The following is a 14,302-nucleotide window of genomic DNA, read 5'->3' as shown; positions in this document are numbered from 1 at the left end:
GATTTACCATGTCATTACAGTGTGAAATATATTTTAAGTGAACCAGATGAAAGATTTAATCTTTATGAAGTGGGGAATGGGAAAATGTGCCGGTGCTTTTGATCCTTTGATAGATAACGTTACCGTGTTCGTTCGTTTGACGTGCGTCTGCCCATCCGCCATTTTGGGGCCGTTACGATCCGCTAGTAAACGGTATTTAGAAATGCAGACTTTACTACAACATGGAGTGTAACTCGATTAATTTTGAACCTATTTTCATGACATTCAGTTTGTTATAAACTTGAGAAATTGAACATGATACTAGTTCAGGGTTTCCTCTGTAATGTTAATGCTGTGGTGCTTTGTGCAATGTTCAAGGCTGTATTCGAAACCGCATACTATACTAGTAGTATGTACTGATTTGGCCAAAATGTAGTATGTAGTATGCAGTATGCGAACAAAAGCAAATCTCCAGTAGGCTATGCCAAAAATACCCGGATGTCGTGCTGATTCGGAAAAAATCTCCAGTATGCATCGGACCAGTCTACCTCACCTTGCTTGCCCTGTAGGTAGCGACCGCTAGATATTTAAATTGTTGTATTGTCACGTAAACATCTACCTTTTAATTGCTGTGTTTTGACAGAGAGTTTGTCAGGGAGCAGTCTTCGGTGGACAAAATAGAGCCCACCAAAGTGAAAAGAAAGTGGGAAAACCTGAAGCAAAAGTACAAGGTTAGTTTGTATCCTAAATTGACCATTTAACCTCATAAGTTCTGTTTTACCTCCTAAAATGGCATTGTTTTTCTGCTGGGAGCTACACAATCCATGAGAGCAACAGATGCAGTTGTCATGGCTTGAATGTGTGTGTGTTGTACAGGAATTGAAGGCCCTAAGACAGGCATTAGCACAGAGGGAGGAGAGGCCACTGCCGCATCCTGGAAGTGGTACACACTGATGGATGAGGCAATGGGCCGGAGGCCAAGTATTACGCCCCCGGTTGACATTGCCTCATCCAGCCAGGATGTGGTGGTGGACTCTCCTTCCTCACCCAGGGAACCCCAGACTGAGGGAGAAAACCCCTCAAAGCGAAGGAGGGAGTCAGAGTGGGTCCAGCTTTTGAAGCAGGTCACAGACAGGGATGAAGAAAGAGAGAAGATTTGTCTGGAGAGAGAGGAGAGAAGAGAGAGAGAGGCACTGGAGGGAGAAGAGAAAAGGGAGACAGAGCGGCTGGACAGAGAGGAGAAGAGAGCGAGAGAGAGAGAGTGGTTGGAGAAGAGAGAAAATGCAAATGCAGAAAGGGAGGAGAGGAGACAGAGAGATTTCTGTCACTTGTTGAGACGATTTTGAAAAACTAAATACATAGAATATGTTTGGATTTTGGTATCAGCTCTTTCATTTACAGTGATAATGTTGTTTGTTTTAGTGTCACATAAACATCATTTACTTTATTCACATACATCTATTCATTCATTCTATCTACATTCATACGTCTATTTTAGTTATAATTTTGACAAGTAATTATATTGTATCGTTATTATGATGTTATCCCAGAAAACATTAATATAACAATTTAACATTAATAATGCTGATAATGATGGTGTATTTTGTATCACAATGAGGGTGGATGAGCCACATCATCATAGCCATCATAGAAATTATGAATTTGAGACAACATACATAATGCTTTTCATGTCATACCAAGACAACCAGTCAACTAGTCCAGCATTGCAATAACTTCACCCTTGTGTTATAAAATTGTAAAACAAGTATTGGTACAATAGAAATAGAGTATACAGCCATGCTTCAAGGACTTCTAATTTAGTGTATAATCTTAAATTGTCCTTATCGTGAATGAATACAACAAAAGGTCAAATGTGACATATATCTGATTTATTGCATAACGGAGGGAGAGAGAGAGAGAGAGAGAGAGAGACGGGGGGATGGAGAGAGAGAGACGGGGGGAGAGAGAGAGAGGGGGGGAGGATGTACAGCAACCACAATGATACTAAACTTACTAAAATGACTAACTACTAATAAGAACAAGAACAATTATTGCAGGAAATATGTACAAAACGGTTTGTTACTGCTGCATTCAGTAGTCATGCTCCTGCAGTGCAGGGATGGCAGCACCAGGAGCAGAAACCTCTGCTGCCAGTCTGTTCCTCAAATGTTCGCCCGGCAATATGTGGTCCTCAGGCTGGTTTGGCTGGTCCTCCACCTCGTCCTCGCCATGGACAGCCCCCTCCTCCTCATCGACATCTGGCTCCACCAAATCCCCATTTCTTATTGAGAGGTTGTGGAGGAAGGCACACGTGGACACCACCTCTGGCACGAATGTGGACTTCACCTACAGGAAAAGAGAGGTTGTATGTAACTGTATAATGTCAATTAAACTGAAATTAATTTTGGTCCTTTTTGGTTACAATGCTATAGAAGTCTCTTAATTAATTCAAAATGGTCTTCTTTGTACCACTTTGCTTCTTGTTTTCCTGACCTGCTGCTCAGCAGTCAGCCAGTGTATCTACTTACATTTACACATATCTTATGTTCTCCTTTACCTCAAGAGCCTTGAGGAAGATGCTGCGCCACCGGGTCTTCATCATTCCGATAGCCCGCTCCACCACACATCTGGCCTTGGAATGATGCCGGTTATACCGTCCCTGGACTGGGCCCTGCACCGGCTCCCTGTATGGGCTCATCAGGCTGATGGGTGCCGCCAGGCATGGATATCCTCCATCCCCAATGATGCACCAGCTAGGAGGCTGGTAGAGCTGCTCTACATAAATGGAGCTCCAACGCAGGACCCGAGCATCATGCACCGAACCAGGTAGTCCTGTAACCGGTCATTGTGAAAAAAAGGAAAGGGATAACGGCTTTTAAAAAATGCCTGATACATAAACACTTTTACTTATGATTAGGAAATATCTTTGGAAGTAACAATACAATTAACAATGAAAAGTAACCACAAATCCCAATTAAATGTAATCTGGGGTCACAGTTTCACTTAAAAATACTATTCAAATCTTAAGACTCAAAGCAATATTGTATCAACCTGTTGATACAATACAATACAATACAATACTCATTCCAATCCATACCTGTGAAAGTATTTAGGAAGTGACCTTTGTGGTCACAGATCACCTGCAGCTGGATGGAGTGGAAAAGCTTCCTGTTAAAAAATAAAAAAAAGTAGTAAAATGTAGTCACTTGACAGTTGACATTGATATGAGATTAAAGCAGGCCATTATATCTTTGTGTGAAGTGGCAATTTGTATGCAAGGTACCTATTCAGGTAGTCTTCCTTATTTGCTGCAGGTGGCTTGATTCTTATGTGGGTCCCATCAATGCTGCCGGCCACTCTATGGAAGGCACGGGAGCCAGCCAGCTCCGTCACCGACCCGCTTTTCCTGCTCAGCCTCCGGCGACTCCCTCCCTCCCTTGTGATTTTAACTGTAAGTTTGAGCAACACATGAATGTGTTAATATTTGCACATTACATCAACACATAACTGTGTTAGTATTAACACATCATTATACATCTCTGTGTTAATCTAGCTGACACAGTTACTGTGTTAATATCCTTGACACACTTAATGTGTCACAATTAACATAACATGTGTTGACCCAAATTCAACTCATTGATGTGTCGGATTTTAACACAGGTTGTGTTGATATTGACACATCCTATCTAAGACTGTAGTTAACTATAGGCATCCAAAGATTTATACTCAATTTATCTCAACAGTGGACAGCTCGCTACTTACCTACGTCTGAACAGGGCCTTAGATTCATCCAGTAATAATTGGCAATCAGCTGTTTCCTACGGAGCTACAGTGGCATTTCTCCTGCTTCAACTTGAAGAGCACACACTGGTGCTTTTTCCACTGCCCCTAATTCTTCCTACACACAGCAGCTTTCTTCACTCTTCTACTTTTTTCACCGTGTTACACGGAGACTGAAGTGAAAAAAAAAATAAGTGCCAGTACTCTTCTTATACACATGTTGGCGTGTGTATCGGCCATTATTATTATTATTATATCATTATTTCTTTAAGCATGTTCTACTGTGTCAGTCATAACCAGCTGCTGTTTTATTGCTATTATTATACTTGGGTTATGCATCTTCTGTAGTAGGTTGGTAATACTCCAATAATATTTCAACTTGAACATTAGAGGGTTATGGTGGGGTGTTTAAGTGTTGCTAGTTAAAGTGCTTTCCTGTGTTATTTGTAGCTTGTAGTCGGGTATCATTCAGGTTTTAGGAGCAGTGTCACAGTCAGGATACTCCGACATTGAATAAAAGATACTAGGAGACATTGGGTTTTGGGAGTACAACCCCGAGAAAATTTGAAGGAAACTATCCAATTTTACATCATTTTGGCCCATTAGTATTACAAGTTAAATTATTATTTTATTATTTACACATATCACAGCCTTCATCTGAACTTTTAATTCTTCTGGAAATGTTTGCACTAAAAGAGCAGATTAACAAAACTTTTAAATAATGTTTCATTCATTATATTTGTTCACAAATAAAAAAAAGTTATGATGAACAGTTCACTAATTATTTTACAAAAAGGATGTGAACATTGTATTGATAAATTACTGTCCATTTTCTTTACTGCTCCTTCCCCCTCAAACCTCATCACCACGAGGGCTGGGCAATATGACGATATATACTGTAAACATATATATCTATATATCTATATAGATGTATATATCTATATGAATATAGATATATATATATATTGTTTCTATCGTGAAATAGGTTAGGCCTACATTTATTTTTTCTCTATAATTTCATTTAAAACTGTTATGTTTATTTTGCACTCAAGTTCTTAAAATGAGAAAAATACTTTTCATTTGTCAAGTATTTAATGCACACAGGAGTTTACAAAAATAGGTTACCATGTGGTTATTTCATAAAGATATTTATTTATTTATCCTGTTTATTCCTCCTACTCCCACTAGCCTTCCCATTCCTTCATCACTCCTCACTCAACTCCATGCTGTTGTAGCTGACTTCGAAGTTTGTCTACTTCCTTTTCCACCATGGTGCAGCAATCAGCAAGAGGTAGCGTGAAAGTATCGTATCGGCGGCCCTTCACAGGCCACCGGCCGATGCTCCCACACTCTACTCTCCAGCGATTACCAAAACCACAGGCTCTTATTCAAGTCAATTTCATTTGTATAGCCCAAAAACACAAATCACTTGTTTCAGGGGGCTTTACAATCGGTACAGCATAAGACACCCTCTGTCCTTTACAGTACGACCCTCGCATCGGATGAGAAAAAACTTAACCACGAAAACCCTTTTAACAGGGTAAAAATGGAAGAAACCTCAGGAAGAGCAACAGAGGAGGGATCCCTCTTCCAGGACGGACAGACGGATAATATGTGTCGGATGGAGTGGCTGTGGAGTGGTTCTTCGGGGAAAAATGGCTAACCAGTCGGATTATTGTCAAGGCCTATTGAAGGAGGCTGGGTCATGCATCATCACCGCGTCATATCTTTGGGGTACAACACATGCGCAGAAAAATCTGGTCTGCACTCGCCGAAATTGGACCAATCGCAACGCACGACCACAGCTTCAGTTACACTGCGCATGTGTTATACCCCAAGACCCGTGTCTGCCCTTGTCCAAGCCTCCTTCAATAGGCCTTGATTATTGTGACTCCAAGTCACAGACGTGTAGCTTCTGGTAGTAGCTTTCTTCCTGGACTATATTTTGGAAGGCTGTTGAGAAAAGGTTGTGCAAATGTTGGTGTCATTAATGACATTTGTTTCATAGACATGGCATTAACGTTTTTAAATGATTAAAAAAATGCAGCACAACTTTCAAATATAGCGTCACATGTAAAGTTGTATTCATCCTAGCTGGCATACCTTAGTAGGAGTAGGAGTTCTTCTATGACAGGCGTTTATGGTCCCCTTTGGTCTCAACCGTTCACCGGTCAGTGACTCATGGTCCCCTTTGGTCTCAGTCGTTCACCGATCAGTGACTCATGGTCCCCTTTGGTCTCAGTCGTTCACCGGTCAGTGACTCATGGTCCTCTTCGGTCTCAGCCGTTCACCGGTCAGTGACTCATGGTCCCCTTTGGTCTCAGCCGTTCACCGGTCAGTGACTCTTATCGGGAGACTCACTGCTTCATTCATCGCCGTTCTTTGGCGCACAGAAGCAACAGAAAATGTTCCTCTTCAAGGTGGACAAGAATCTTTGGATTCCTCTCTTCTTCTTCTTCTTCTTCTTGGGCTCAATGGCCTCTGGAAATTATAAGTATAGTCTGTGTTTTAATCGTGAAGTCATGAATCATGAAGGAATTACTGTAAATGGAGAGTGGAAGGAGGGGTGGATGTGAATATTTCCTACCAGGTATCTGAGAGGATTCTGGTCTGTTTTGAGGAGCTGATGGGATGATCATGCTGTCCAAGTCCTCAAATGTGCTGTCTTCGCTACTAGAGAGGCTGCTATCAGTCGAGTCACTGACCGATTTTGAGTCTCTAGCATCCTCATCCTTTGGAGAGTTGGATTCCTCATCCTTTGGAGAGTTATATTTCTCATCCTTTGGAGAGTTGGATTTCTCATCCTTTGGAGAGTTGGATTTCTCATCCTTAGGAGAGTTGGATTTCTCATCCTTTGGAGAGTTGGATTTCTCATCCTTAGGAGAGTTGGATTTCTCATCCTTAGGAGAGTTGGATTTCTCATCCTTAGGAGAGTTGGATTTCTCATCCTTTGGAGAGTTGGATTTCTCATCCTTTGGAGAGTTGGATTTCTCATCCTTTGCCTTTGGAGAGTTGGATTTCTCATCTTTTGGAGAGTTGGATTTCCCATCCTTTGGAGAGTTGGATTTCTCATCTTTTGGAGAGTTGGATTTCTCATCCTTTGGAGGGTGGGATTTCTTCTCCACAGCCTGGGGACTATATAAACACACATATACACAGAGTCATTGTTGGTCCATACTAGAACAAAAAAGCATTGCCTGTCCAAATTAGAGGGAAATAGGGACATTATCTTTTTGATGGCAAGGGCGCGCCTGCCGTTACTTCTTTTGATAGCACCTATATACCTATATACCTAACTATGTCTAGTGCAATTTATTTCACTGGCAAACAGCAAGAATTTCATAAATGCTGTTACAGGTGATTGAGAGGGGGGGCCTCCGAGTTATCAAGCCATGCTGCCAATTTGTCGTCTGAGACACTGTTACCTCTACCTGCCATTTCTCACATATTCTAAGTGTTGTGGTAATGAGTATCTAATATAAATGGACTTCTAAAAAAAAGTCTACTTGTATTTGTGTATTGTAGCAAGTTGCGCTAATTCCACATTCGGTAAATGCTGTGAAGTGCATACGACATGTTAAAGGTGCAGTGTGTAGGATCTGCCAGCATCTAGCGGCAAGTTTGCAGATTGCATAATAAAAATAATGTAGTGCAGTAAAAAGTGTATCCTTCTCTAAATTGTAGTGACATAGAATTACAAAGTAGCATAAAATGGAAATACTCAAGTACAAGTGTGTAAATTTTTTACCTCAACCTGCAATAATCTCAATAAATCGATTCTGCATTTACATGTAGAATCGAGTAGTATTGACAAATCACGTTCGAGCAGGCTTTGGTTGAATGAAGGTAAACAGTCCGTGTGGAGAGCAAAAGAGGCGGAACGCATTGGCCGAAATGCAATCTGGGAAGTCACCAGCTATCGTTTGACGATGATTCCGTTTTTTATTGGTTTAAAATTAGCTTGTAAACTGGCTACTTGTGAAACAATCTGATCGTACACGTTGTCTCTCAACTCCAGTCTCGCGTCTCAAGTTGCTACTCGGACTGTAAACAATGAGCAGGGCACGGAAAAGGAATTCTTGGCTTGGATATCCGCTGGCTACACCGGAAACCCAGAAATAACCAACATTATGGAGCAACATTATCATTCATTTGTACTCGTGTTTCTGTCCACCTGATGAATGTATGTCCAATATTCACTCTCTTTTAGCTCTCCTAGAGGAAATATCGGGCTCCTTAGCAGCTAAATGTTCCACTATGTTTACCAGCTACTCTACTCTACAACTAACTGTGTCTGTCTGCCATTTGGTGCTGAGCAGGTAGTGTACAGTTCTGCCTGCTGCGGTCAAAAACGATGCTATGAGGGGTGAGAGTGAACCAAAACAGTAAAGTTGTGGGTCGGACAGCTAAACAAACCTTTAGAGTCAGAAGCATGCTGAGTCGAGAACAAGTGTTTCAAACTGATAGTACACAAATATGCCCTTACTACCTGCCACACAATCCAAAACAAAAATATAAATCATCACTTACCAGTCATCAACCTTGGTCTCTGCAGGGCTCTTGCTGACGTCAACGACTGTGGACATTGTGCTGCCAATGGATAAATTTACACTTTAATTATCATGTTCAAATTGCACACGATACACATTACACCAGCCAGTAAAATAATCTATAATGCCTACTGATGTCTGATAACCTTTGTGCCAAGAAGAGGCCTAATATCATACAGCCACACTTACCATCCTTTGCTGTATCTGACGTAGCTCCCCTTTATGAATGGATGTGCCAGGATTTTGTTTGGGGTAATCCTGTTCTTGGGATCCATCTGAAGCATTTTCTTCATCAGGTCAAAACAAGCTCTCCTATCAGCCTCCTCTTCCTTGTTTCCTCGGAGCATGTTCAACTAAATTGAGTCAAAATTAACATTAGACAAAATAACCCTCCTGGCTCATGAAAATTGTGAGATTTATTTTGTGGGCTCCTATGCAAGCAGCATCTACTTGACAACCTACCGCTGTCAGCTCGTTCAGAGAGGGTGCCTTGTATGCCCTGTGTTCTTGTGTGCTGTGGCCGGTTTCCTTGAAAAACTGTTCTGGCGTCTAAAAGAAGACAAAATTTACTTGAGTTATCTCTTTATCAGCGTTACCGCTTTTATACTAACGGAGAATTTTCTTATAGAGGATAGTTCATGTTTGGCTAGTGAAGTCAAAGAAGGTTGTGATACTATACCTTCATTGTCCAATTCGTGTTCATGAAGAAATTGCCTCTTCCCTTATAGTAGAGCTTTGTCCTTCTCCCAGCCTTCACAAGTTTCTTCGGAACTTCACCCAGGAGGTCGATGATGTAACGCAGCTGGAGACAAAACACAGAGAAACATCATTATTGACTACTCTATAAATGTTAAGCCATGCTCGATGGTTTATGGATTGCAATGTTGGGTGGGCTGTCTGTCGGTCGGTCGGTCGGTCGGTCGGTCATTCGGTCCACCACTTTGGTCCAGATTGAAATATCTCAACATGAATGATTAACATGAAATTTATTGTAGACATCCGCCCGAACTATGAACACTACCGGCTTTGGTGATCCTCTGACTTTTCCTCTAGCGCCACCATGAGGCTGACATTTGTGTCTTTGAGTGAAATGTCTCAACAACTACCGGATGGATTGCCATATTCATGTTGCCCTCAAGATCGTAATCACTTTGGGAATACTTTCTCTTTTAATCTAGCGCCACCATCAGGTCAACAATTTCATTTTCCCAATACCTCGGTTTATGACTAAATACTTGTACTTTGTGTTTAGTGCTAATTAGCAAATATTAGCATGCTAACACGCTCACTAAGATGGTGAACATGGTAAACACTAAACCTGCTAAGCAGTAGCATTTTAGCATTTAGCTCAAAGCAGCAATGTGCAGTCTTGCAGAGCCACTAGCTGTAGAGTAGTTGTCTTCTTAGTACTTTGTTTGGTGCGACTCCACTTAAAGAAGCCAACGTATTAAAAATGCCGGACCTTTTAATATTAGTACATGTCAAAAGAAATATTACTACATACATTAAGAAAGATGTAGAAATGAACCAGCAATAATACTTACCACATCATACTCATGAGTCCCCGGGAAAAGTGAAAAGCCGAGGGAGAGCCTGGCCATTATTGTGCCGAGAGCCCAGATGTCAATGGCCTCAGAGAATGGGAGGCCCAGAATGACTTCAGGAGACCTGCATGTGGAAGAACAGCAACACATAAAATGAAGAACACTGTCATGTTTAAAAGCATAAAAATACAACTCTGGCCATTGCATAAATTGCCCCAAAATAAGAATGCACAGCATCAATATAAGGATGCCACGTGGGCCCTTGAATTCAACAATTTCCCTCGCACTTATAGAAAGCTTTTCAAGCAACTCTGTTCAATGAGGCTTGGCACGATGCTTCTTTATCTAAAAAGCTGAAACATGATACTGGGGATATTGGGGTTTTCTGACCATATTCCAAGCTCAATAGATATATAGCACTATGCTGTACAGTAAAACAAATTTGGCCAAGAAATTAGGACAATTATTTTGTTTACATGAAACGACTCCAGCTCTGACGAGAGTTTGGGAGTGCACCAAACTAAGGTATCAAGTTTCATTCTTTTTAGAAAGAGCAATGAAAAAACCTTCTAAGGGAAAATACTACAGACAGAAAAAAATATTGCAAATACATTCCAGCAGAGTGGTGTACATTAATATCAATAAATGGCAGGAATCTTGAATCCAAGCAATTCTAATACAAAGGTCTCACCTGTGCAGCAAAGGCTGAACAGCTTGTCCTGGCCAGGCTTCGGATTTCCGCAGAGTCAAGCCAAAGTCAATGAGCTTTGTCCTGAATGGCTGCGTCTTATGATCCACCAGCATGACGTTGGCCAACTTCAAATCTGTATGGATCAGACCGACTCTCCCCAGGGCAGCTAATGCTGTGGCCAACTGCAAGTGAAGTCAGTCACAGAATATATGTAAATAAGGATGTGCCAGAGTGGAAAACCTATAGAGCTTCAAATTCTATCTACTATCTGGTATACTTACATCTTTGATGATGGTCCTTATGCCATTCAATGGCAAAGGAGCCCATTTTCTGTGAGCCATGAAGCCATGGAGGCTGATGTCCATCATCTCAAACACCATGTAGGCAGTTTCTTTTCCGTGGTACCACTCAAGGCATCTGATGATCCTGGACTCATCAGGGTCCAAACATTGGAGCTTTTTCAAGATGACCATCTGGGGATAAATGACAAGTTTGAAACAGTCATCGTCAGTTTATGTGATTGCACATTTTCATAATGACTCAAGCAATGTCATTAGTAAAAAAGAAAAAAAGATCATCAAAAAGTAGCTCACCTCCCTTCGGTCGTAGTTCTGTGAAAATCTGGGTTTTTTTAAGAGTTTCACAGCCACAACTTCCTTGGTGTCCCGTTTGTAACATCCTACGACTATTCCGTAGCTTCCCTCTCCCAGGACATCAAGGATGTCGTAGTTGTCTGAGATTGATGTTAATTCAGTTGCCATTTCTGCAAATAAAACTGAAAGCAAAGTGTGAATATGTTATTTCCAATGGCCATAATTTAATGTTTGCCTGCCTCAATAAGTGTTTTAATTAGTATTTTAAAGCCCCACTTTAATGATTTTGATCAGATTACCCAGTGTTTGCACAGACAAATACATCTGCAGCTTGTTTTGATTGCTACCAAAGAACAAATTGAATTGAGGTGAACAATTAATCTAATTACACTATACTTAAATTATAGAGTTAATTTACAAGAAGCCATCTGCTGTTCCTTCCCCCATGACTTCTTGTTTATTAAAACACTTAATTTCACTCGTCTTTCCACTAAGTAGGGCTGTGCGATAATTCAATATGATAATCCAACGTCTTTCAATAGAGTTAAAAAGTTTACAAATCTATTGGTAATCATTAACGAATATAGTACTTTATATAAAATGTTATAATGTGTGCAACAATAAACTGTTAATAAATACTTTACTAATTTAATCAGAAGGTAATTGTTGTTGTCTCCTATCAGCTATGATACAATATCAAATGTATAAACTAATTATTTAATGTTACGCAAAATAACAATAAAGTAACAGAAATGATAGCATTACTAATAATTAGTAAACATGAATTATCATTTAATTGTTTTTTAACAGTAAAACAACTATTAACTAAGTTTAATTAACTACCAATTTACCATTTATAAATGATGGTTATTATAAAGCGTTACCTGAAAAAATACTTTTCAAGTATTTAAAAAAAATAGGCTTTATATATAGACTATTTATTTATTGAATTACCTGAAAATGTGCTATATCGCGATATATATCGTTATTGAGATATTAAATAATCTATATTGGGATAGAAGATTCTGGCCATATCGCCCAGTTCAAAAGTTACAGATTCACTTAACCCCAGAGACTCAGAGAGAAAATCAAATAGTGACTTACCTGTTATCAGCTACAGAGGGTCTCAGGATCAGTTCAGTTGTTGTAGTGATTTCAGTGGAGCAGAAGCATAAGCACAGAATGTGGAATGTGTGCTTATGAGATCACAGCCAGTTAACAATTATCATTCTAGAATGTTGATGATGTCAGAAATTAATAGGAACTACAGATGACGTTTTAAACAAAAACATTTTCAGAGACCCTTTTGTGTGACATCACGACTACGTCACGGTGTTAGCTGGAGGAAAAACTGGAAACACTGAGTCAAGGCCTATTGAAAGAGGCTTGTACACAGTTTTGAGCGCTAGGGTATGTCACATGCGAAGCCTGCTCCTATACGGAAACCAGATCCTCCTCTGTTGGGTGGCGGATGATTTGATGGAGGAGAGCCAATATCTTCCCGATGGTTTTGTGGACTGCCTGGTGAACTGTGGTTCGGGGCATGTCAAATGCCCTGGCCACAACATGGTAGGAAGTTACACTAGCCAACCAAAACAAGAAGACCAGGGACTCGATAACAGGCCCTCCACCATGATCTGCGTTCTTCCCAATGGCTGCCATCAGGGCATCAAAAGACGCCCTGGACAGGCGAAAGTCGACCCGCAGGTCACTCTGGCCGTCAAAATACCTGCCTGTCTGCAGTGAAAAACTGGATGTCAAGTAATTTCTTGCTCCTAAATTTGGTTCAAACTGAGATGCTGGTCATTGGCCCTGCTCAACATAGACATCAGTTTGATCAGGTAACAGTAACTCTAGATAACTGTGTGATATCAGTTCAACAGTTAAGAATCTTGGCATCATGTTCGATTCAACTCTTTCTTTTGATCAGCACATTAAAGACATCCCAAAGATCGCTTTTTTTCAACTACGCAACATCGCTATTATGGGCTTATTGGCATGGGTAACATATGTTAACATTACTTAGCAACTGTGAATTAAAAACAAAAATATGGTCCATGGTGGAGAGGAGGTTGTGTTGCTCGGGCTCTGGCTTTATCTATTCGGCGTGGAGAGGAGGTTGTGTTGCTCTGGCTCTACCTATCAGGCGTTGGAGAGGAGGTTGTGTTGCTAAGGCTCTATCTGGTTGGCGTGGAGAGGAGGTTGTGTTGCTCTGGCTCTATCTATCTAGCGTTGGAGAGGAGGTTGTGTTGCTCTGGCTTTATGTATTCGGCGTGGAGAGGAGGTTGTGTTGCTAAGGCTCTATCTGGTTGGCGTGGAGAGGAGGTTGTGTTGCTCTGGCTCTACCTATCTAGCGTTGGAGAGGAGGTTGTGTTGCTCTGGCTTTATGTATTCGGCGTGGAGAGGAGGTCGTGTTGCTCTGGCTCTATCTATCTGGCGTTGGAGAGGAGGTTGTGTTGCTCTGGCTCTACCGGTTTGGCGACGCCGGGAAGCTGCTTGACATCCTCGTGGATCCACCTTCTCACATATGTTCACATTACATGTATTATTTTTTGTCATATGGATTGTCTATGTTGTATTTTCATTATGTTGTTACTCTGTACACATGTCATCTACCGCACGTCTGTCCATCCTGGAAGGGGGATCCCTCCTCTGTTGCTCTTCCTGAGGTTTCTAACATTTATTTCCCTGTTAAAAGGTTTTTTTTGGTTAAGTTTTTCCTTATCCGATGAGAGGGTCGTACTGTAAAGAACAGAGAGTGTCGTATCCTGTACAGACTGTAAAGCCCCCCGAGGCAAATTTATGATTTTAGCTATACAAATAAAATTGACATGACTTGACTAATTTTATTTTCATTTAAATTTTACTTTATTTAAATTTTACTGTTATTATTATTATTATTATTATTATTATTATTTAGTTATTTAACTTTTTGTCAACATTATTATTTATTTATGTATTTCTCCTCCTCCTCGGACATATACCTGCACATTCCTCTGGTCACAGTTATTTATATATATATATATATATATATATATATATGACAAACACTATATCAAACACTTACAATACTACTAACAAGAACAACTAAAAATCATAACGTCTGTTTCATATACGTCTTGTGTTGATGTCTGTATATTTAGTTTTACCTTTGTGTGTATTATG

The 14,302-nt window shown here is 40.5% G+C and overlaps 1 protein-coding gene across 3 annotated transcripts; it reads right to left on the bottom strand.

Moving 5' to 3' along the window:
- Nucleotides 1–4,891: 4,891 nt before the first annotated feature.
- Nucleotides 4,892–13,223, bottom strand: LOC119495784 (homeodomain-interacting protein kinase 1-like). 3 transcript variants are annotated; one of them, XM_037782782.1, is made up of 13 exons: nt 12,242–13,223; nt 11,138–11,319; nt 10,826–11,017; nt 10,545–10,726; nt 9,854–9,977; nt 8,989–9,111; nt 8,772–8,858; nt 8,499–8,662; nt 8,290–8,349; nt 6,833–6,894; nt 6,347–6,784; nt 5,863–6,240; nt 4,892–5,712 (listed from the first exon to the last, which is right to left on the bottom strand). In XM_037782782.1, the coding sequence occupies exons 2-12, from the start codon at nt 11,303–11,305 to the stop codon at nt 6,125–6,127; spliced, it is 1,716 nt and encodes a 571-aa protein (XP_037638710.1). In that variant the 5' UTR covers nt 11,306–11,319; nt 12,242–13,223; the 3' UTR covers nt 4,892–5,712; nt 5,863–6,124. The 3 variants fall into 3 exon arrangements, with proteins under 3 accessions (XP_037638710.1, XP_037638533.1, XP_037638625.1); XM_037782605.1 differs by having other exon boundaries at nt 6,347–6,894; nt 12,242–13,220; XM_037782697.1 differs by lacking the exon at nt 12,242–13,223 and adding an exon at nt 12,092–12,200 and having other exon boundaries at nt 6,347–6,894.
- Between the last annotated feature and the right edge of the window lie 1,079 nt (nt 13,224–14,302).

This window comes from Sebastes umbrosus, chromosome 1 (genome assembly GCF_015220745.1).
Source record: "Sebastes umbrosus isolate fSebUmb1 chromosome 1, fSebUmb1.pri, whole genome shotgun sequence".
NCBI lineage: Eukaryota > Metazoa > Chordata > Actinopteri > Perciformes > Sebastidae > Sebastes > Sebastes umbrosus.
This window is presented reverse-complemented; position numbering and strand designations above follow the sequence as displayed.

Coding starts and splice junctions, on each gene's coding strand:
- LOC119495784 (XM_037782605.1), bottom strand. CDS start 11,305: ATGGCAACTGAATTAACATCAATCTCAGACAACTACGACATCCTTGAT. Junction 8,350..8,498: donor GTCAGATACAGCAAAGGATG/GTAAGTGTGGCT, acceptor ATCCATTGGCAG/CACAATGTCCACAGTCGTTG. Junction 6,895..8,289: donor GAGACCAAGGTTGATGACTG/GTAAGTGATGAT, acceptor GTGTTTATATAG/TCCCCAGGCTGTGGAGAAGA.